Source organism: Sinohyriopsis cumingii, chromosome 10, assembly GCF_028554795.1.
Source record: "Sinohyriopsis cumingii isolate HCF-2022 chromosome 10, ASM2855479v2, whole genome shotgun sequence".
NCBI classification, from domain to species: domain Eukaryota; kingdom Metazoa; phylum Mollusca; class Bivalvia; order Unionida; family Unionidae; genus Sinohyriopsis; species Sinohyriopsis cumingii.
This window is the reverse complement of record NC_142970.1, coordinates 100,572,949-100,598,207: the sequence shown is the minus strand read 5'-3', so window position 1 is coordinate 100,598,207 and position 25,259 is coordinate 100,572,949. Positions and strand designations below refer to the sequence as shown.

Here is a 25,259-nt window from a genome sequence, read left to right as displayed (position 1 = left end):
AGGCACAGGACTCATGATAAGAATTGATCTGGGTTTGATTCCCATCATTGGATCAGCCTGGATCGGCTGTCATGGTGTGTCACTTGGCAAGACACCTTCTCTATTTGGATTTCCACATGTATTCATGCATTGCTTTGTGATAAGCACCAATAAGCAGGAAACAAAGCAGACTTGTGGTAAGAAAGAAGAACTATCATTTTGGGGGTTGAAAGGTCAATGATCAAGGTCACTAACTGAAAGAATAAAAATAGTTTTTGTACAGATTCTTTAGTTGTCCTCATAGAGGACAAGTAAGAGGTATTTTTGTTGTGCATGACCTATCTACCATTTTCATGCTTAGTAATGTGAGCAAAGGAAGAAGGCCTATCTACAATTTTCATGCTCAGTAATGTGAGCAAAGGAAGAAGGCCTATTTACTGTTTTCATGCTCAGTAATGTGAGCAAAGGAAGAAGGCCTATCAACAATTTTCATGGTCAGTAACATGAGCAAAGGAAGAAGGCCTATCTACCATTTTCATGCTCAGTAATGTGAGCAAAGGAAGAAGGCGTGTCTACCATTTTCATGCTCAGTAATGTGAGCAAAGGAAGAAGGCCTATCTACCATTTTCATGCTCAGTAATGTGAGCAAAGGAAGAAGGCCTATCTACCTTTTTCATGCTCAGTAATGTGAGCAAAGGAAGAAGGCCTATCTACCTTTTTCATGCTCAGTAATGTGAGCAAAGGAAGAAGGCCTATCAACAATTTTCATGCTCAGTAACATGAGCAAAGGAAGAAGGCCTATCTACCATTTTCATGCTCAGTAATGTGAGCAAAGGAAGAAGGCCTATCTACCTTTTTCATGCTCAGTAATGTGAGCAAAGGAAGAAGGCCTATCTACCTTTTTCATGCTCAGTAATGTGAGCAAAGGAAGAAGGCCTATCTACAGTTTTCATGCTCAGTAATGTGAGCAAAGGAAGAAGGCCTATCTACCATTTTCATACTTAGTAATGTGAGCAAAGGAAGAAGGCCTATCTACTGTTTTCATGCTCAGTAATGTGAGCAAAGGAAGAAGGCCTATCTACCATTTTCATGCTCAGTAATGTGAGCAAAGGAAGAAGGCCTTCTCTTGAAAAATAATTGCTTAGCTTGAATTATCTTTATTTTTGCAAAGCTAAATTACTTCTGCAAATTTTAAAAGATATACATAAAAATACTTTGTTTTATTTAAAAAATACAGCTTTCATGCTTAGGTTAGCTGAGCTCTTAAACTTTCTTCAGATCATTTCACATTGCTACCTGTTAAGAAGATCACCATTTCTTCAACATAAATTTACTATTCCTACTCAGATCCTTGTTTATTGGTTTAACAATAAGATCTGTACATATAATTCTGGCTTTGTTGTACCTACCTTGGTGTAAATTTGACATGGCTATCATCTTGGCATTTGTGTGCATGTCTGTTTTTATGAATATATCTCTCTGACCAGTCTTGATTAACCTTTGTGCTCATGATTTTTATATAGATGGTTTTTCAACAACATTTGGGAAGAAGTTGTATTACTTCATGTATGGATGCAGCTTAATGTGTATCAGGAAGACATTTACTAGTCAGTTAAGAAAAAATACTAATTAGAGAAGTAATACACCACTGTATTTGATACAGTATCCACACTGCACAATTAAGAAATTATTATTGGGTAATTACCATGTGATTTAAGCTCATCATTATAAACACGCACAATAATTGCTCAGCCTCGTGTATGTTCCTACCCCATAGGTTATCTCCCTTTGTTCTGTAAGCTTTCTACTTTGGAGGTGTATTGTTTCTGCTGAATATGGTCATGCTGAATGAACATATATAAATTTCATTTCTTAGGCTGATGTAACTGATTAAGTTAAATAGTAACAAGACATAACTAATGGTGAATTCTAAGAAAGCCACAGTGTTTTAATTAGGTTTATAGTTGATACCTTATCAAGAAGCATTCTGGGATTGAGAAATGCACCATTCTTTTAAGATAGTTTGGTGAGTTTTGAAGGAAAGTGTTGGATGTACACTTGTTAAAGCTGTTGTGGTTATTATATCAAATATGGCATATACACTCTTACAAGACCATGCTGGTGGCCTAGTGGTTAGAGTGTCTGCCTTGGATGTTGGAGGTCATAGGTTCGATCCCCGGCCAAGTCATATAAAGGATTGATAAAAATGGTACTAACAGCTGCCTCGCTTGGCACTCAGCATTAAGAGGTTAGTGTTAGGACTGGTTGGCCTGGTGTCAGGATAATGTGACTGGGTGGGACATGTATGCAGCATTATGCCCCAGTGCTAGACACCACTATAAACTGCCACACTGCAGACATCATAGCGATATGGCTGAAAAATTGTTAAAGCTACATTAAAAGTCCAAATCACACACACACACACACACACACACACACAATCTTACAACTGATATAAACATTATCAGATGACTTAGCTTAATCTGCAAAAATATTATAACTGTACGGAAATATATTAAAGCTAAAAGAGTCTGTATATTACCTTTTATGTGTGTATTACCATTTATACCACATTCCTTCACCTTTATTAGTTACAAGAGAGGCCTGGTTTTGTTAGTGCATATAATCAACCTGGACTGAGCATTTTGTTTTGAATTTCATAATGTGGATCATTGTCTTACAATGATTGTCCATTATTGCAAATACACCCAACTAAGTTTTAGATTCCAAAGCAATGGGTTGCTTATCAATATGTAACATATAATTTGTCATCAGTATGCAGTATAACATTATTAATCCGAGACATATCATTCCCCCTTGATGATCCAATAAATGGATGAGACATCGAATGTCCAGCAGTGAATCACTGAATAATATAAACACAGTGTAAACATTTTAGATGGCAGATTATAACACAATGAACAGCAGAGTATGTTATAACACAATGAACAGCAGAGTATGTTATATCACAATGAACAGCACAGTATGTTATAACACAATGAACAGCACAGTATGTTATATCACAGTGAACAGCACGGTATGTTATATCACAATAAACAGCAGAGTATGTTATATCACAATAAACAGCAGAGTATGTTATATCACAATGAACAGCACAGTATGTTATAACACAATGAACAACAGAGTATGTTATATCACAATAAACAACAGAGTATGTAATATTACAATGAACAGCAGAGTATGTTATATCACAATGAACAGCAGAGTATATTATACTTGAAATTGGTTATCAATCTGGGCCCAGTGTTCTTTGAAACCTTTTGAGACTGAAATATTAGCTCAAGCTATCATACCTCTAGAACATTGGTTTTTTAATTAAAAAAATATGATTAGATTGAAGTCAGGCTTAGAAAACATTCAGGACATTCCTTCCATACTTTCTATGATGTGTGTTTACTCCAAGTAAATGTAGGGTTTTAAGCCTGAGCTCAAGTTTCTTGCTCATAAAGTTTTTAGAAAACTGGGGCTGACCTTAAGAATACAGGGCCTGACTTTGGGACTAGAAAGTCTGGCCTTGAGAATACAGGGCCTGACTTTGGGACTAGAAAGTCTGGCCTTGAGAATACAGGGCCTGACTTTGGGACTAGAAAGTCTGGCCTTGAGAATACAGGGCCTGACTTTGGGACTAGAATGTCTGTCTTTACATGGCTTTGAAAAAAACAGGCCATAGCCATGAGAGTACAGAGCCTGGCTTGGCAATACAGGGCCTGGCTTGGTAATACAGGATCTGGACTTGTTTTCTTGAAATCGTTTGAGTCCTAAGTTCCAGCTTAAAGTCCACAAACTTGTTAGAACAAACCTTGGAATAAGGATCCTTCACGTATAACATAGGTAACTTTGTGTTCTCATGAGAAGCATTAAGAACAGATGCACAGTGTAGGTGCTGTTGGTCAAAGTTTTTTACAAGTCGTTACACTAAATTAACCTCTTGCACAGAAACCCTTTCAGTTTAAGGTTGTAAGTTTAAAATGAAACTAATACTTATGAAAACCATTTATTTTGATGTTACTTACTGGTAATTGTCAATTTATTACAAAAGTTTAAAATAATTTTGAACTCCAGCACCAGTAGAAGTATTTTTGAAATTTGTCTTTTAGTGTGATTCATCATTGATGACTTTGAAATTATATTTGATAACCTTAACTTGAAAGTGGTTTGAATGCTGTCTTTTCGGACACTAATTGCACTTCTTCCCTAATTTTTTCTAATTTTCACCTAACAAATTTGTGCACCTTTATTTTTTATTAATATTTGAACTGGTAAATGATACGGAGTCACATTTTTTTTTTTCGAAAGCATTATTGTAATTGTTGAAGTTTGTATAACTTAATTGTTTCAGTTTTTACGGTAAGCCACACACTTCCTCATTTTCAGGATTGCCGTTAGATTTAAACTTTAAAAAATATGCTTTAATGTTTTTTACCTTGAAATTCAAGGTTTCCAAATTTTAATTTGAAAGTGAAATTATAGTGGTAAAAGTAGGCAATCATTTTATGTGGTGTTATTCAGCTAAATGAGCCGATATAATATTTACATGCTTGTTCAGGTTCATGAATTATGTATACATTTTCTGTGTCCCTTACAATTTAATATTCATGACTTTTGTGTTTTTAATAATATGTAATTAAATATTATCTTTATTAATTATCCATAATTGTGTCATTAGATTAAACACCTAGAGTGATCATAATCCAATTTTTTTCTGGCCCTCACACCCCATTTCTGATATTTGGTCATTTAAGTTGGGTAAACCCAAACATAAATGTCTGAATGTCAGAAATGGGGTGTAAAGGGTCTGCAGAAACTCAGTGATCCATGCTATTTGAAAATATTATGTGACAATCTTGAATTTATACTTAAAATTAACAGTTTTAAAATATTTCAGCTGAGTATTGAGGAAAAAGTGTAGAAATGAAATTTCAGAAGAATACAGTTCACTATTACAGCTCATTTACTCTTGTCATGTTTGTCTTAATTGATTTGTCATGTTTATCTTGATTGATTTATAAGCATTATGAAGGAAAGATAAAGTTACACCTTAGGATCAAGGAGATACATAATTACTTGTCTCTGGAAGAAGGGTATATTTGCCAAGATTTTATTGTAATAATCATTTCATTTTAAATCAATGTATTGAATCAACTGTGCCAGCAGTGCCTAATTGTTTATCCCATTATTGAACTTGTTTAACATCTGTCTCTGAGATGGGCTATCATAGAGGTCTGGTGATATTAAGTGATGCTACCTTGAGTTGTTGCATTTGTATTTTGTTCAACTAGTATAAATGACATACAGAATTAATTACAGAAGACTGTGGGATGGAATGTATATAAAATTAAAATCTTAAATTGGTGATCAGGTTCTATATTGAAAAAACTGATGTAGTCATTAATAGCCATGGTAAATTTAAACAAGGAAAGGGGTAACGTAACACAGTCTTCTTTAGCACACATTTCATGACCCTGACATTCAGTGGGCCTTATGAAAGTCTGTTTCTGTATGGTTGAGTAATGGTTTTAAGTCAAATTCACAACACCATATGTATTGAGACATACAGCATATCCATGATCAAGCAAGGAAACACTTTCGACTATAAAGATTTTTCTTTATTGGTTACAAATTTTAACATTTCTATCATTTTTACTATTCTACCAGTAGAATTTGTACTATTCTACCAGTAGAATTTGTAGTAGAATTTGTACTATTCTACCAGTAGAATTTGTACTATTATACCAGTAGAATTTGTAATATTCTACCAGTAGAATTTGTACTATTATACCAGTAGAATTTGTACTATTCTACGAGTAGTTCAGTTTTCTTGTCTTGCCTAGAATAAGCTTCTCATCACCCAAAAGTACACATTGTGACACATTTTAGCACTAAAGTGCATTTCAGCTCAATTTAAAATGTATGCCCTTCCAATTTACAAAAAATTAAAAATGATAGCTACATGAAAGTCAAGTTATTAAAGCTTTTAAATACATGTAATATTTGTTGTTATGTAAATAAGTCACATTATGATTAACTTCATCGTTACATGTATTTACATTAATCTGAAATGTATTTACGGCTTTATGAGCTTTTTCAATATGAAATGTGTCAGGGTTCTTGAAGCAGCTCAGTCTGAATGCAGACAAAACGTGAAAAGTATTAAAAGAGCACCTGCTGTAAAATTTTATGTGAATGTGGATTTAAAGGGAAATGATGCCTATAGAAGTGTCCAATACTTAGCTGTCTTACAAAGCATTGTTTATTTAGTTGTACTTTGCAGAAATCAGTTTGGAAAATTCCAATAGCCTATGCACAAAGCAAAAACATTCTCATAGAACTGATACATTGCCAAAATAATGTCATTGAAATGCAGAGCTATTATTGTATAATTGAAAAAAAACAATGTGGAAGACATAGTGGTATGTGCCATCTGTCTCCAATCCATCCCACTTTCTTAAAAGTAAGATTGCTCCAGAAATATGAATCCCAAGTAGAAATATTTGATATTTCTATACATTGTGTGGGCCCCAAAAGCTTATTGCCATACATATTTGCTTGTAAGTCAAGCCAAACTGCAAACAACAAAGATCCTAATCTGCCATCACATAATGTGCCTGCAGATCAGGGTCTGTAATGTTTGTTCTGGTGATTTCACCATGTCAGCTGCAAAGATCCAGATTTGCCAGCCCATTATGCAACAGCAGATCTTGGTCTGTGCAATTTGCAGTTGGACTTGTCTTGTAAGTGAGTACATTCAGTAAGTTCTGGTTACTGTGGTCCTATTTTTCAGCTTTTCAGGCTGTTCTAGTAATTATGTTTTGTTATTTGGACTTTTTGATGAAAAACCTTGAAAACTTGATTAAAGAATCATAACTTGAGTAATGCAAATTAAATTATTTGTATTAAAATGTAGATAAGCTGATTTAATTCTTGGGCCATTAAATCAGTGTTGTTAGATTTGCTGCACCTTTTTAATTTCTGCAATTTAGACATTTTTTACTAAAACCTTGTAAGCATGATCATGCAAAAAGTGATTGAGGCAGACAAATGAAATTGGATGGGTTTATTTGAATTAATATGTAGACAGGAATAGATGTCTGACCCATTAGAGTTTTTTGCATTTTATACATAGTTTTAAAAAAAAATTGCATTTCTTTGACAAAAATTTTGAAGCATTATTTTTGTTTGCTTTTTAATCACTGCCCATCCTACAAACAAATGTGAAACATTTTCTGATTTTTGCAGATATTAAGCTTTGTGCACACTGCTTATATTTAACCAGCTTTTTAAATCTTATGGCAGTACAGCTAAAATTTAGATCTTAAACATTAGGAACTTTCTCTATCACACTCCTAACTCAGTTATGTTTTTATTCACATTGCTAATATTTCCTTTCCTTCTGTCAGGTATGCTTATCATGGAATGACATTAATTGTTGGGGTTTAGGTTGGGGGGAGTGACAAGTTTTTGCATGCAGAAGCAAAAGCCTTCTAGTTTTGTCAGAAATGGTGAAAATCAAAATTTGACACAAGTCATTAGTGTAGAGTCCATGAATTCTTTCAGAAGTCATTGAGTGAAAATAACATTCATAATAATGATGACATGTGACTAAATGGTCAGACATAAGTACCACTATCTGCACCCTCCATGAAAGAGCCTTTAAACCTGACAAAAAGTTAAAACCAAAAATAATATGAATATGGTAGCAATAGTTGCAACAAGTTATTTTCATTATTTTTAATTTTGCTTTCTGATTACAGCCAGTAACAGACCGCCCACACATAAGTTTACCACTCCAGGGTGATGCAAGGGACAAACCAAGGGTGAGAATTTGCTAGAATTAACTTAGCTGCTCTGACTTCAAGGCCATTTGAAATTACACTATTTAATTTTTTTTGTCATTGTTTTGTTGTCTCTCTGCTAGCCTGTGCTTTTTAGTACAAGAACTTGAACAAATTCAAATGGATGTTGTTAAACCTGACAGCTTGTTATATCATCACATTGTTTCAAACAAGTTCAACGACCAGCCTACCATAACCTTGGACATAAGGTCAAAGGTCATTGTTTAGGTTTCTCTGCCATAGGTAGCTTTTGAGCATAATTCTGAAGCAAGCAAAAATATACCTTGTCTTTAATGAAATTGTTTTCTAGTTGTTCAGTGAGATGCAAGGTTTTCCATACATCCTTTTTATGAATTTCTTCAAAGTTTGAATAATTCATATTTTCGTTTTTAACTTTCATTTTAATCTCACAAAAATATTTTATAAACACTATACAATAACTATATAAAAGATCATCATCTGTCTGTCCTTCTGTCTGTCTCATACCAATTTTGTGTCTGCACATTGTTCCAAGTTCTCCACCATCTCTATTTACCAAACTTTGTGAATGGCTTGCACTTTTGGTAGAAAACTAACGATCTTGGGGTTCAAAGGTCAAGATCAATGTGACTGAAATGATAAAATGCTTTCCACACAATAATATCAGTTCAATGTCACATACCTGGACCAGATTGTGGGTGGTTTTATTTTGTGATGAGACGAAGCCTATCAGGTTTTGGTAAAAAAGCCTGTTCAGTAATATTAGTTGTACATCAGAGAACTAGACCAAGTGTTGTGAATATCTTTCATTTGGGATATGGTACAAACCTATACATTTATAGATCAAAGTCACTGTCACTGATGGAAGAAAGTTGTTGTTGTTGTTGTTGTTGTTGGGTTTAACGCCATTTTTTCAGCACACGATAGGCTATATATGGCGGCCAGTATTAATGGTGGAGGAAGAACCCGGGAAAACCCCGGAAAGAACCACCATGGAAGAAAGTAATGTTGGATAATATCTTTAGGTGTTAGATAATATCTTTAGGTCTACACTACATACCATGACCAAAGTTTGTGAAAGTTAGGGCATGAAAGTGGTCAATTGATTTTGGGGACAAAGGTCAGTGGTCAGTGTCAGTTAGGTTTTAAAAAAGTGGTTTTGAAGAATGACTTTTGTTCTACAGTGTGTTTCATGACCAAATGTTGTGGATAGCTTCTGCTTAGGCTAATGAAGCAACTGACAGGATCTGGGGTCTTAAAGGCAGAGGTCATAGTCATGGTAAATCAAATAAGGAAATAATTTGCTTTTTACACAGTTTAAATCAAGTCTCATGCGTAATCTATAGAACCTGCCATACCCTAATACTGCCTATGTAAAGGGATGTTAATGGAGTGGTTGTATAATGTGCCATTCACAGTATTGTGGTTTAAATTTTCACGGTTTAATTTTCATCTTAAAGCTACTTATAATTTTTAATTGCATTGGAGAATAATAGTCATTAACATGCATCAACAACATTTACTATTGGCAGTATTCTTCTACTTTATTTTGGTCACAATGATGGTTTTATGCATCAACAACATTTACTATTGGCAGTATTCTTCTACTTTATTTTAGTCACAGTGATGGTTTTATGCATCAACATTTTCTGCCTTTTTTGTAGCTTCGTCTGATTGCACTGAATGAACCTAAAACTGGACGTCTCCATGGTCTTCCTGGTATTGACAACTTGTGCTTCCGAGAGGCAAAACAAGCAGGCTTCACAAAAACATTCAGAGCTTTCCTCTCATCCATAGACCAGAATTTGGAATCCATTATTTATTATGACATAGACAGAAATGTTCCTATTGTCAATTTGAAGGTAAGTTTAAATTTGACAGAAATGTTCCTATTATCAGTTTGAAGGTAAGTTTAAATATGACAGGAACAGAAATGTTCCTATTGTCAGTTTGAAGGTAAATTTAAATATGACAGTGTTCCTACTGTCAATTTGAAGTTAAGCTTAAATATAACAAAGAAATGTTCCTATTGTTAGTTTGAAAGTATATGTAATCTTAAATTTGACAGAAATATTCCTTTTGTCAGTCTGATGGTAAGTTTAAATTTGACATAGACAGAAATGTTGCTATTGTCAACTTGATGGTTAGCTTAAATATAACAGATAAACAGATATATTATTATTGTGTATTTGAAGATAAGCTTAAAACCTGGCAAGTATGACAAAGCTAATTCCATATTTATGGTTTAAGAAATGTACAAGTCTGTCACTGAATTTATTTTTGCACCCCTCCCAATTCCTCCAGCCACTGGAGGGAGAGAGTCATTGGTTTTGTCTGTATGTTCATCTGTCACACTATCTTAAATGTCACATGGCTAAAAAGAAACTATTGAGCCAACTCAAAATGGCTGATTCCCAAAATGGTATGCCTTCAGATGATGATTTCAGTCTGCAATACTGGCAATGATAGCTATGATGATAATGAATTTCAAGTATACCAGTCTATTGAACATTGGGAAAATGTCACTTGAAATACCAGTGTGTGATTTGCAACCTGAAATTGATAGTGAATGTGAGACTGATGGATGTACTGGATGCACAAGCAGACAGCATGCTGATCCACCCCCTATACAGCAATATTTGAAATTACGAATTCTAAATACAGCCATTTTAAAAATGAAGTGCAGTTTTCAATTATTTTCTCCAAACATTCAGCACTGGGGGATTTTGTGCTAATTTAAGATAAGGGTTGAGATTGATTAAATAATAGTGTAACAAGAGATGATAAGTACATCTATTTATTTGATTAAAATATCCATGTCTGAACAAGCAGATTAGAACATTGATGGACTTGAAGCCCTAATATGGCATTTTGGAACAGAAAAAAAATCTGGCATAAAAGACTTGTTGTTGCTGTTGTGGGGTTTAACGCCATTTTTCAGCACACGATAGGCTATGCTTGGCGGCCAGTATTAATGGTGGAGAAAGAACCTGGGAAAACCCCGTGAAGAACCATCGACCCACAAGAAGCTACTGGCAAGCTTTCTCACATACCCACATTGGCTGAATCCTAGACTCGAACCCACGCAGACAGAGGTGAGATGACAGTGATCCGTAACGGAGAGTGCTTTAAACCCCTCGGCCACTCAGGGGCCCCGGCATAGAAGACAGCAAAGCACTGATTCAAGAAAGTGAAACTTTGGCAGAGTTCATGTCATTGAAAACTTCTATTTGGAACAGAGATATCCAAGAGACAATACCTATGAAATCTGGCAAATTGCTTCAAGATAACTAGTTCTACATGAACGGCTTGCACTTAAAATAAGGAAGAAGCCCATTAAGTTCAAGGCCAGATGTCAGAGCCACTGACTGAAAGAATAAAAATAATTTTGATGGAAAGATTTCAGTTATTAGAGTGGGCTTATTATATGCAAGAGTGGACTTATAATGTGCCAGAGTGGGCTTATAATGTGCCAGAGCTGACTTACAATGTGCCAGAGTTGACTTATTCTGTACCAGAGTGGGCTTATAATGTGCCAGAGTGGACTTATAATGTGCCATTTGTGGTATGTGTACATGTTCAGTTAGGTGATACACTTTTATTCTAAAATTCTTAATCTGTGTCATGGATCACCAACAAATTGTAACTCGATTTTAGAAACACACAAAATAGATACTATGGCTAATAATATTGCAGAATTTAAAAACTCTCTGAAAGAAATACTCTGTGATTCTTGAATGGACAAATACACATGTTCTCTTTAACTGTTTTTTGTACATGTATAAATATGTGACGTTGATGTAATTTTACTTTACAGAGTATTGTTGTGCAGTACATGCTTAAATTGTTATCAGCTCTGTCATTGAGCCTTTGGGTCTGCAGAATTAATAATAAAGACAAAAATTAGAAAATATTTCACATAGCAGGAAATGTCTACTTTGTGTACTCTGCAGAAACATTTCCACACAAATTTATATAATTTTTTTATTGAGATAACCGACCAGTGCTGATTTCCACAGACCATTGTACAATTTCTGTGGAGATGCACAGAAAATATTTTTCTGCATATTTTGAGAATTCGGGTGCAAAGTAGACTCCAAAGACATCTAACACTGTATGTATGTTTCTGTTTGGTGTCCTAAATTTTTATTTAGGACACTCGGCCACTTGTTCATAAATTCAAAGCAATCAGATCCTCTTTATATCTGCACTCCAAGGTTACTAGTATTGCATGAGGTTTTGATGAATGCAGTGTTTATCAGAATTATACAAGAGCTGTTGTGGTTTAGGATGGGTAAGACACTTCATTCTAACTGCCTTGGTACGATAAAACCTTCAAACACCATAACCAAACCATGGAGTTAGAACTTCAGATAGAACTGAAACTCCTTCCTTGAACCACAAATTTTCATGCACATTAAGAGAATATGTCATTAGAAATTAAGTCTGGAACTTTGCCAGTCATACAGCATTTAGGTCATGACCTTGTCAGTTGTACAGCCTTTAGGTCCTTACCTTGTCAGTCAGTCAGCCTCAGCCTTCAGGTCATGACCTTGTCAGTCACACAACTTTTTGGTCGTGACCTTGTCAGTTGTACAGCCTTTAGATTATGACCTTGTAAGTTGTACAGCTTTTCAGTCATGACCTTTTCAGTGGTACAATCTGTATAGCCATGACCACTCCACATTTTCATTAACAGACTGCATTGGTCATATAAGAAATATAAGAGCTCTGCTTGAACACACAATGTTAAAGTAGTGTATATAATAATCTATGTAAATGAAAAGGTATGGAATATGAGTCATAACTATTCTTTTTTAAATGACCAATTTCAGAACAGTTGTTAGCAGGAACAAATATTTGTTATAAAATAGATCTCTTTTTTTCACCTGTTGCTGTTTGTCCATTTCAGCAACAGGCTTGAAATGAATAAAGCTATCTAATCTTGAAATACTTTATAAATTTCAGGATGAGGTTCTTTTCAACACATGGAATGACCTGGTGAATGGTGCCGCAGGTGCATTCAGATCAGATACAGCAATTTACTCCTTTGATGGCAAAAATATCATGTATGACTCCGCATGGTAAGTTCTTGTTTAAAATCATTCTGGGATGAATATGATCTTATTGATGTGTTTTTTAGGAAAAATGTTGATAAAAGTTTGTAACTCCATCTTCATTGTCTACAGCAAGTGAGCATGTTAAATTATATGTATATTTTTTTTAATGACCATAAATCAAAGAATACTCACCTGTCTGAGTAAGTCAAAGCCTAATAACCTATAATAGAACTTGAGAAATCTGGGATGCAAGTTGTATATGTCATCATTTGTTGTTATGCCTGGTCCTTTGATCTTAAACTGTTACTTATTGTTGTTGATTAGAGGACTAGGCACTTGTGGATACTCACAAAAAATGTAGCAAACATCTAAATGGAGTGAACAATCAATGCCTATCACACAGTTACAATAGTAAAGTGTGGGAATTGGACAATGGACACTTATTTACCAGATGTTTCAACAGTTCTAGGACAGTACTGAGCTTGAACTTGAGTGTTTGAACACCTGGAAAATGGGTGTCAGTTGCATGCTTGCAATATAACTGTGTTCAACAAATTGTTTGCACATTTTTGACTTTAACTGTATGAAACTATTTGGACCAGTTATTGTCAAGTTTCACTGGATACTGTACACTAGTACTTTGTTTTCACTTTGAAACAATCTCCACAGTATAGCTGAACAGTATTACCTTAAGCTGGGTACCATAAAAACTTTTGTACTGCAGTATACAGCAGTATTTCTGAACATACCTTGATATGTTCCATGATATACTGCGATTATATTACAGGTAACAATTTAATGTTATGGGGCAGAGGTCTGGGACTTTTGTCTTCAATTTCCATCTGTTATAGCTTGAACAGATATATGGGAAAATAACACCAAATGGCACCATTACGTTATATGAGAAAAAAGTAATTAACTTGTGATGAAAGAAAATAAAGATCTCAAGCTGAAAATGAAATCACTACCCCCTACTCCCAGTGGTCATTACCTTACAGTAGAGGAATTTCCTACGTATGTTAATTGTTGTACAAATAATCATCAAAATACATCAGGAAATAAGAGTGGGATTTTTAAGCTAACACTGCTGCTGGCACCTAGTAAAAGACATTGTGCTAATATTAAAAAGCCTGTTGATAAAAATGGGAAGTGTTGACACTGAAGCCTACAGTTTCCTAGCAATACAACTGACATAATAGGGAGGGAAGCTTTGAGTAGGATACCAACACCTGGACAACATATTTAACAGTGAGGGCCTTTAAGCCTAAAACACACTCACTGAACCCATTACCTCATGCAAGCGCCTTTGGATGCCTCTACTCCATTCTCATTGAAGCTCCTTTTAATGCCTGCTGTAAACATCAGCCAATTTGAGCGGGTTTTTATAGTGCCACCTTCAGGGAAAACTCACAATTAGATACTACAGTCATTGGTGTGAATGACCATTACATTAGATCATGTGGTCACTGTTTAAGATCTAGTCAAAACCTGCTATTTAAAGTAACTGGGTCATATTCTCCACTCTCCAACATGGAGGGGCCACGGATTTCGTTCATTACTTGAGTTTTCATGATTAGAATCACAACTATGAAAGCTTCAATAACTGAAGTAAAAGCTCTGATATTGATGTAGGCAGCAATTATTGTTTATAAGTTATCAAATTCAGATGATTTATTGATGTAAATACAGACAAAGAACTTGTAAATTTCGAGTGTGATAAATGGCCACTACAGTTTGTCACGCAGCTTTACTGACTTGACCGTGAACAAGTTCTCTCAAGATTTTAAAGCACATAAAAAATTCTTCTGTGAAAAATAATTATACATCTATGATGATCAGATTTTACTCTTAAATCTTTCTATACACAATATGTGTACCCAAAATGTAAACTGCTTAAAGTTGATGTTAAAGGTAACATATACTACACTGCTGAACATCTTACAGGCAGGCCTATGTGTATGGAGTTGAATAGGTAACAGATGTTCTATTTATAGTGCACTGCACTGGGTAACTTTGCTACATGTATATTGAAGGGCTAAAAAGCTATACTCTCTATGGGGTAAAGGTTAACAAATGAGAAAATATTCAGAGGACTTGAGAAAATTTGTGAAATTCACAGAAAACTGAAAATCTTGGATGATTTGCAGTCTTATTTTTTTCTGGATCCAATTATTTTTTTAAAAGTTGGATTTGGCCCAAACATCATTCATACGATTCCATTTGGCTCCCATGTTGGAATACATGACACAGATCAGATATGTGATTAAAATTCAAGATTAGTGTCTGACAAAAGCAACTGTTTTGTAAATATAAATTACAATAAATATTTCTTTTTCATTATTTTGCCCAAAAAAATTCAGAACATGCTGTTTATGTCACTAAATTCATAACAAGATTACTTGGGAATTTCTGTACATTCCTTACTGATAGAAACTACCGAAGTACGAGTACATAGTGATTAATCAGTAATAGTATGCACCTCTAGTATTTGCTAAATGCCATCTTGCTCTTGCAAACCCAGGAAAAATCCATTGCATGAGAAAATGTTCATAAACCCAAATACACCTGCATCTGCTTGATGTGCAGTTGAACGTTTGAACGTTTTTTTAAAAGTTCCTGTATCACCTATGAGACCTAATGGTTTCCATATCACTAATGAGGCCTAATGGTTTCCATATCACTAATGAGGCCTAATGGTTTCCATATCACTAATGGGTCCTAATGGTTTCATTATCACTAATGAGGCCTAATGGTTTCAGTATCAGTAATGAGGCCTAATGGTTTCCATATCACTAATGAGTCCTAATGGTTTCTATATCACTAATGAGTCCTAATGGTTTCTGTATCACTAATGAGTCCTATAGGGTTCAGTATTACTAATGAGGCCTAATTTGCAAAAACTATTGAATAGGATAAACATAAAGTTCTCACTTTATGATCATGAGGCTTTAATAAAAATATAAATAAAAGATAAGCAGCACAGTGTGACCTTGTGACTGAACAGAACAAATTATATCTATAATTTTGTTGAAAACATTTATGTTTGTTTCTTTTTGCATGAAAATAACAGACTGAGAATCAGGCAGTAACAATTTAATTGTAATTAAGAAAAAACTGCATTAGTGTTATCAAATGAGACAGTTTATTTGAATCTTCTTTTTTTCCCTTAATTTAGGCCACAGAAAGTCATCTGGCATGGCTCGGATCCAAAAGGAAATAGAATCAGTGAGAAGACATGTAATGGCTGGCATTCTAAGAGTAAATACAGCTCCGGTTTTGGCAGCTCTTTGATGAGTGGAAAATTGCTTGAATTGGAGGAGTACAGTTGTGATAACCAGTTTATTGTGCTGTGTATTGAGAATACCAGTAAAGAAACATTAAGGAAGTGAAACCCAGAGTTGCATGTTGAAAGATAGTGCTACATGTGATTCTGAAACAACGAGCTGCTGAAAAGTAATACAAATAAACAAAACAGTTATAATCTGTGATAAACTGTTTCATCATTATCCAAATTATTCTTAACAAGTATCATGTAAGCTCACTGCAGAATGTTTAACCAACCTATCCATGCCTTAGAAACATTACAGACTTATTACATATGTCTAATGAACTTAGAACAAGTATAAAATGTTTATACCAAAACAAATAATGATAAGTTGGGACAAATCAACTATGTCAATCAAACTTATCGAGAAGCCTGTTTAGTTTGAAAATGATGAATGACATAGGAAAATACTTGGCAAACTGTTAGCCATCTAGTAACTGATCTTGTAAGATTTAAGCGCTTACAGTCGATCACTGTACATATTGCTTCTGAAATGCCATACCATCTGTAGTATAAAATACCTGTTTTACCATTTAATAAGGTTATCTGTACAATGATCCATGTGTCTTTCATGAATTAGTATAAAAAAATTTAATTGCACTCAATTGTTGCTTTTTTTTTACAATTTATAAAATCAGTGTTGGAATATATCTGATTATTTGCATTCCTGGAGTTTATTAATTTTAGAAATACTAATTTACTAGCAATGTCATGAGTTTGACTTAATTGTTGTTAAGTTCAGAATGGTAACATATGGTCTGACAAACTCCACTTGTATTCTCTATAATGATATCATAGTTTTATTTTCTGAAAGACATTTGGATCATTTCAGTTCTTATCCATATTATAATATATTGCCTGAGATTTTATTGCTTATTGTAAGTAATGCCTCAGCTGCAGTGTGAAATGCAGAATCTGTGTGTGCATCTGTGTGTATGTGTGTGTGAGGAGGCAAAACACTGCCACATTGAGGAGGTATCTGTGAATCCATGCTCAAACCAAAAGAGGAGAACTGTTATCAGTAAGAACAATCACCCCTGGCACTATCAACAACAGTGAAATACGCAACTCTTGACAATGTCATTTTAACCATTTTGATGATTCAGTCACAAACTTGGATTGATTAATGAGGGGGAGAAAAAAATAAAAGTAGTTAAGGCCCATGTTTTGAGGAGTGTAAAATAATATTTTTGCCAAAACATTAAATTTTGTTGTTTAAACTGAAATTCAAAACCTTTATAAAAGTAAATGGATCTGATATACAGCGTCAGTGTTTTTAGGAGTAAATGATCTTATGATGTAACTGATTTTAGAGCATTCATAAATGAATTTGATCGATTGGGTTTTCAGAGTGGATTTTCCGCACACATACAACCTTCAGTGTTAGTGTTAATGCTCCATGCCAAATGTACATAAATTATTGTAATAAAGTATTATCACTGAATGACACATTAATGTTTCTGGATGTGTGAACTCCGATTTGTGTCTGACAGATCAACACATTCTGTCAATATGCATACCTACATGGCAGTACGAAAAACATTGCCGGAGGAAATACTGCACAGATATGCTGTAGGAATACTGTATAGATTTGACAAAGTTTTGAATATATTTTTGTTTGTCCTTAGTATTGAGGACTTGTGGTTTTGGGTCGAAAGGTTAGACAAGAACAATGATACCTAATTCACAAGTTTGTGTATTTTTTTTCTTCTGCTTCAGCTTTTATGATGCATTAGCTTGACGTTTGAATTGATGTACCAGTTCTGGTGAGGTCTGTTTATTTTCCTCATAAAAGAAAATACTTTCATGTTATCTACAAATTTTGAGATTGGAACAAAATTTTATTATATTGATACAAAATGACATCAGTTAGTTGCAAGTTTAAATAATACATTGCAACTTTATTCTATAAGGTGAAGTTAAAATGTCCAGTTACATCACAGTCGCTTTTAATCCAAATTGATCAAGAATTTCCCATAGTTCTCTTTTGACCTTGAGATCTGATTAATAGTCAGCAGTGACTAATAGAATTCTAGTTCTCAAGTCAGTAACTGATTAAAGGAAAGGACATTTCACCCTATGTTCACTTGCAATCAAGACAGGCATGGTCTAGCCTGGATTGTGCTGACATGCTTTTAGACCACTTACATACCCAATAGTTTAGCCAGTTTATATTGATATAGCTTGCAATCCTTCTCAGAAATATCCCAAAAAGTCAGTTATTGTGAAGTTTCATAATACAACAAATCCGTGAGAGATTTTAGTTTCTTCAAAACTCATGTTTTTATTTACTCGCTTCCTTGTTTCTTTTCTATTTCATTTTAATTAACTTTTATTTTTGTTTATATATACTTTATGTTAATTGATCTGTAATTTTTTTTATTCTATCATTGCACAGTGTATTTGGGACATGTTAAGCAGCTATTATATTCCCAGCACAATTTTATACATCATTTGGAACTGCTTCTCTTTTATGCATACTAAATAAAAGAATCAATACAGTTTGTGTGTTGAAGTCAATCTGTTTTTACATCAGTATAACAATGAAAAGGAATCACTTTTGCTTCTATTATACTTCTATCAAAATTTGATTCTATGTTGTTGGAAAGTTCTCAGTTTACTTAAGTATTATGTAACAATCATTAGTAACAGAATGGACTTATCTCCATGGCAACATACACATTTCATTAACAGTTTTGTTTTCAGTAGAATATATCTGCATCAGATTGTTTTATATCTTTGCATTTGTTTCTGTTTATTTCTAGCATTCTGTTTTCTATCACTGATGTGCTTGCATCCCTCATTTTGTTTTATTTCATGAATCTTTTAGGCTTATATTGTGAATATCAATCATGAAATATAAATTGTCATTGGAAAAGCTATCATGTCAAATGTTATGTGATGGTCAGATTGTCCCTTGACTTTATGCAGAGTACAGTACTTTGTGTATTTGTATTTTTTTAAGCATAAGTGAGACACTTGATTTCTCAAAAATGGATGGGTTTTAAATAGCGATTTCTTAGTCCTGTCTGAATAAAGTGAAGGTAGCTATGATTGTGTGCATTTGTTTGTTTTTATATCTATTGTATCTGTCTGTCCTTCCATTGGCAGCCTGTCTGAAAGATAACACAGTGCATCTGAAAAGAGAATAAAAGATTTTATTCAGTATGTGGTCACACTGGTTATTAATTTACAGTTCTAAGAAAATTCACTGGGATTGTGGTTATTCTTTGAAGTGGAATTTTAGTTTTACCAGCATGCAAACTTGATTTCAAAGTTTCATATTCATCCAATTTTTGTAAGTATGTCTACCTTAAGAATACTACAGTATTGGATCAAAAGTGGGTCATTGTGACTTCTTTTTCTCAATTCATGGAGTTGTTCATACATAATCTCTTTGGTTCAGTATTATTTTTGAAATACATTAAGCAGAATTTGAAGAGTCCAGATTTTTTTAATTCAAGTTATCTCAAGTTTGTGGGAACAACATTTATCACTGGAGTAGCAAGGGTACTTTTGGATGTGTATGTGGGACAATATCAAACAGATGCATGATGGGATCTGGGATCATGTGTTTCATGCAATTTTAGCAACAATTTGACTCACAGGAGTAATTATTTGTTTCACTCTTTTCATGTATAGAGAGTCAACCATGGTTTGCACATCAAATTTGAGTGATTCCTAGCATTTGTGAAAAATGTGTTAAATGAGTGTCAACTGTTGTAACGAAGGGACAATATAAACCATGTCACATTAAGTGTTGTAACGAAGGGACAATTTAAACCATGTCACATTAAGTGTTGTAACGAAGGGACAATTTAAACCATGTCACATTAAGTGTTGTAACGAAGGGACAATTTAAACCATGTCACATTAAGTGTTGTAACGAAGGGACAATTTAAACCATGTCACATTAAGTGTTGTAACGAAGGGACAATTTAAACCATGTCATATTAAGTGTTGTACCTTTATTATAATTTGCTTAAGCTTTTTGTATTTACAAAATATACAACAAATGCTTACTGGGGCCAGTATAGAATATATTAGTATGTACAGTGACACATGTGACAATTTCACTCACACTGTAAGTTAAACAATTCTGTAAGTGATGGAAGGATGGTGCTCTTAGTAAGTGGGTTCATATGCCAAGACCACTGCCAATAAACTGTCAGCAAACACTTTGCTCACATGAACTTGGCACTAAATAGTGTTGCATGTGCTGATGTGCCACTTACATTTGGTTTGATTTTGTGTTTTACAGTAAAGCAATACAGTTAATTGATGAATAATAATACATATATAGTTTTGCTGGAATGATGTTTTCAAATATACTACAATGTTTCACATTTTCTTTAATGCCAGCATATTCAGCCAATACATTCATATTGTCAGGACAATAAGAACTTGTTAGTGGGCCAGGAAAATAAAAAAAAGAGTCTTTTGAGGGATTTCACAATTTTGTAATACTTTTTAATGGATCAGAAAATGTAACCTGACAAACAACAAAAATCTGCTGTTAAATGCAGCTTTTGCAAACCATTCTATCAATCAAAATTTTACAATTGCAGAAAAAAAATTGATAAATCTACTCAAAACGTTGAAATTCTACTGACGTTTGCCATTAATAGGTTGTAGGTATCAGTATATCAAACATATGCAGTGTTCTGTCCAATTATAAGCTCTAGGGTCCAGCATTTTCAACTTTTTGAAAAATGGGATACATTCTTATTATAATCATGTAAAAGCTTCTTTAACACAGATTTGTCAAATTTATTACACTGGGGAAATGGACTGTTCATTGAGGATGGATATGGCAGTGTTAAAGAGTCCATAAGCAAAAATCTGATTTTCATCTTCAGTAGAATTATGCGTGAAATTTATTTGTGCCTTCCAAACTGTAACAGACTTTTCATCTTCCCATGTTTAGCCAACGAGCTCAACTAATAAATTTTGTGAACTTGATGTGGGTGTGCCAATTGTTGGATTTATCTTTAGATTATAGCAGTTCTTTTGAAAATACCCATCTTGCATTATTAATTTATAAATCATTGTTGAAGTCTTTATAAGAATTATTGGCTTTAAATAAGTGAGTTTGAATTGGGATCGGGATATTTTGTTTAAGAAATGAGCATCCTTGTTTTGAATAACTAAATTAAAGTTGTATTATAAAATGAAGATATTTTTAATTAAATCATTAAACGTTATAAATAGTGGTCATGCATGTTATTGTAAAAGGGATATAAACAGATTTTATGTCAGCACAACAATGCACAATGAACATTATTAAACCCACTGAATATAGCTTCAATTCCATTCAATGTACTTGTATATTTTAACTAATGAATCATAAATTTAACCTTAAAAATTATTGAACAGAAAATAAATGAATGGTATATTTTTGCTGCAGTATTGACACACATAAACACCTAATGACAAATATTTCCAGTATATTGCACATCATATCAAAATAATACGTTTTTTACCCCATATTATGTATTTTCTTGCATGAAACATTTTTCTTGAATTTTATGATCGTTTATAATCAAGTTATTTATCAATCTAATTAAACATGTAATTGCTTTCATTCATTCAGCATACATCATTATCCTGCTTTTGCATATATAAAGTATACAGGAGTTAAATTCTTCAAGTATTTTCGATGTGCATTTTCAAGTTCACAGTTGAGTGTCTTTATGAACGTTGATTTCTAAAGATAATTCCCATTTTAAAAAAAATGGGTCATTCAAATGGGACATAACTGTGTTGGTTTAAGGATTCGCTGTGTTTTCTCTGAAAAATGTTCATATACCAAAGGAAATTCATGATGAATCTATGAATAGAGCAATTACAGCTTGAAGTCTGACATGATTTTGTCACATGATAGTTGCATGGTTTGTTACACAAGTCATGTGATACAGTATGTGCCAATGATAGTGTTATAAGTTTAAATGTCATATGTATATGTGGAGAAATTTGAAACTCCAACTGAGTGTAGAAGGATGCTGTAATGTAGTTAAATCTTGTATGTAGATAACAAAGTTTTGTACAGTCTGCAGCCAAATGCCCAGTAATCTGCTAGAACAATAAAGAACTTTTTAAAAAGTCCTTATTTGACTTGTGATTTAATTCTTGGGCACGCCATTATCTTAAAAATTGGACATATATAAAATATGGACAGTGTCAACAATAAGGAATTTAGATTATTCTGCGCTAATTTTTGTGCACACTGAGGTTGATCCAGAATTTGTATGTAGAAAAAATTGAGAAGTGGTGGCTTCTTTTGCTTAAAATGACCAGCATTCTGTATTTGTCAGTGAAAAGCGTACCATTTTAAATGATAAGTGGGATGGTTAGATTGGTCCCTCTGACACTTCCAGAGGGATATATTTCCCTGCCAAACCCCAGTTACTCTGCTACTATACGTATACATTTATGAATACATAACTTTCATATATACATATTGACCCTGTCATGCTTCAACACAGTTGTTGATGCAGATGACAATTTTTTAATATCAAGGCAGGAATTAGGTAGAGCTTACATGATCATGACATCAAGTTATAGGAGGGAACTGGTCTGAACCATTATGGTAAAATAATACCTTTTAGTTTTTCTTCAGCAATTTTGTTGGATGGCCATATAGACAAAGGGCAATAACCATTTTGCATTACCTCCCCTTTGTGTCACCACATATCACCAATTTTAAGCATTTGGTATTGATTAGTCAATATGGTGCAAAGACCTCCCGAAAGTTCATTCAGTGTACTCCAGAGTTTCAACCATTCGTCATCAAATTTGCATAATAAGGCATCTACTAATGGTTGTATAGATTATATTTTCGTTTGTTTGTTCTTTTTAAACCAATTTTATGTGAAGATATCACGTTTGCAAACTTGGCTATAGATGCTTCCCGATTACATCACTTGCAGACGATATTCTGCCGATTTTACCTGAACCATGGGCAACCTGACAATTTCTCCTAAGTGCGATTACCAAAATTTACCATTTTTAACAAGGCACGCTGAAGCACAGTCAACCTATAAATCACAAATGTGGATACTACCAGAAAGCTTGATTAGCATTCTGTTTATTATGTAAATTTTCGTAAAAGTATCTTGAGATTCAATGAATTTATTTCGACTTCCAAACACCATATAAAGGCAACGGTAAATCTGCCCGCTGACCACAAATATGGCGGCTGATGACGTCATTCGGGAACTATCTATTGTACACTATGACTCAACAGAGTATCTTGTTGCATGTCGTTAGTCACGCTGTCCGTGTATTCTTGCTCACTGTGCTGATAACAGGTGTTTTAGTGACCTATTTACACTTTGTAGGTACTAATAGCAGCAACTGGCAATCAAAAGCATTTCATTTCCCATTTTGTTTTATATATATAAATCATCTATTTCTTCTTACCCTTTCAGACCTGTCCGGTGGCCTAGTGTTTAGAGCTTCCGCCTCGGATGCGGGAGCTCATGGGTTCGATCCCCGGTCGAGTCATACCAAAGACACAAAAATGGTACTAGCAGCCGCCTCGCTTGGCGCTCAGGATTAAGAAGTTAGTGTTAGGACTGGTCGGCCTGGTGTCAGGATAATGTGACTGGGTGGGACATGATGCTGCTTGTATGCATAAACTGCTACACTGCAGACATCGTAGCGAATTGACTGAAAAATTGTTAAAAATCCAAAACACACACACTTACCTTTCAATGTCTTTTGATATACTGTATTCAGACATTCGTTTTTCAATTTGAATTACATATTTTCTTTAGACGTCATCAAGATCTATTTTTATACGATCTCTGATAGGCATTAGATACATGATGTGGACAGCTCTTGATGTTTCTGTCTCTGACACTATTCAGCCGTAGCCAGAAGCAGTTAATTGAACGCATGCTCATGTTTACCATTCAAGGAAGCGGCGAATATGTTCACTTAGCTACAATCTATACTGCTGATTTTTTTCAACAGAAGCAACGTTGAACTAATGTGACTTTTTATATAAGGGATATAGTAAAGATGGGTATGGATCAATAACCTACTTGCCACGAGTGAGCAGAGGTGCTCAAGCAGAAATCGGAAAGATATACACAACAACAAATTGAAAGAAAAATAAAAAAATAAAAAAAATATATAAAAAATAAGCTCGCCAATGGGAACTTTACTAGGCCACATCCGTCAAGGGGAGAAATAACCTCGGAGATACTTGCACGAATTCAAGTTAATTTGATGGGGTGGCGATTTATTACCAGCGGAGTGCACTTTTATTAGGTTATAAACAATGCTGCTGTTTGGACTTTTTTCCTTCCGCCACTATATTGTACAATATAATCGAAATTAGTTCCCAATATAGTTTTAAGTTTTGGCAAATTATAATCGCAGTTTATTTCTTGATTTGATGGAAAGGGCCAATGTTGTTTCGATTACAAGCACGCGATTGCCCATGATCAATTTTGAGGTCACTCTGGTGGTGCTCTACGGTTGGTAATAACTTCTGAGAGAGGGACCGGTGTAAGATGGTTGTTTGCATTGACAACATTGGAGAGATTGTTGGCATACCTCTATGCTACTTTCATGTACTGTAACTGAAATTTATTTACATGTTGTCATTATGGAATTTATGCGCTGTCTAAAGTGGACAGCTTTGTGGTGAATTATTTTCTTTTGATGGTGGATATCGATATCTCGAGGATGATCGACCAGGGTGATATAGCCTTGATCGAATGCTCACTAAAATATGAAATCAATGGACGGAATAAATGGAGGCCTGAACAGATATAATAATAATAATAATAATAATAATGATAATAATGATAATAATAATGAGGACTTTGTATAGCGCCTAATCTTTAGAAGCTCTAAGCGTTTTACAACATTAGACAACACATATAAGATAAAAAACATATAATGATATGATTACAAAAACAAACACCATGAAAATAGAAAACATTAGAAAAAACATGCTGTGAATATTTAAGGTAGGAAACATTATTAGGTCTTTACGTTTGTTCTTGCAGTCGAAATAAGTGAGTTTTGAGAGCCCTCTTGAATGTGATC

At 34.1% G+C, this 25,259-nt stretch overlaps 1 protein-coding gene across 8 annotated transcripts in view; it reads left to right on the top strand.

The window, feature by feature from the left end:
* Positions 1-22,301, top strand: part of LOC149790726 (uncharacterized) — a 239,247-nt gene extending 216,946 nt beyond the window's left edge. For all 8 annotated transcript variants that reach the window (XM_089972776.1, XM_089972780.1, XM_089972775.1 and 5 more), the window contains 4 exons: positions 7,752-7,814; positions 9,476-9,673; positions 12,780-12,895; positions 16,047-22,301. In XM_089972776.1, coding sequence (XP_089828902.1) covers positions 7,752-7,814; positions 9,476-9,673; positions 12,780-12,895; positions 16,047-16,260 — 591 coding nt within the window. In that variant the 3' untranslated portion in view covers positions 16,261-22,301. The remainder of the gene's footprint in view (positions 1-7,751; positions 7,815-9,475; positions 9,674-12,779; positions 12,896-16,046) is intronic.
* Positions 22,302-25,259: the final 2,958 nt, after the last annotated feature.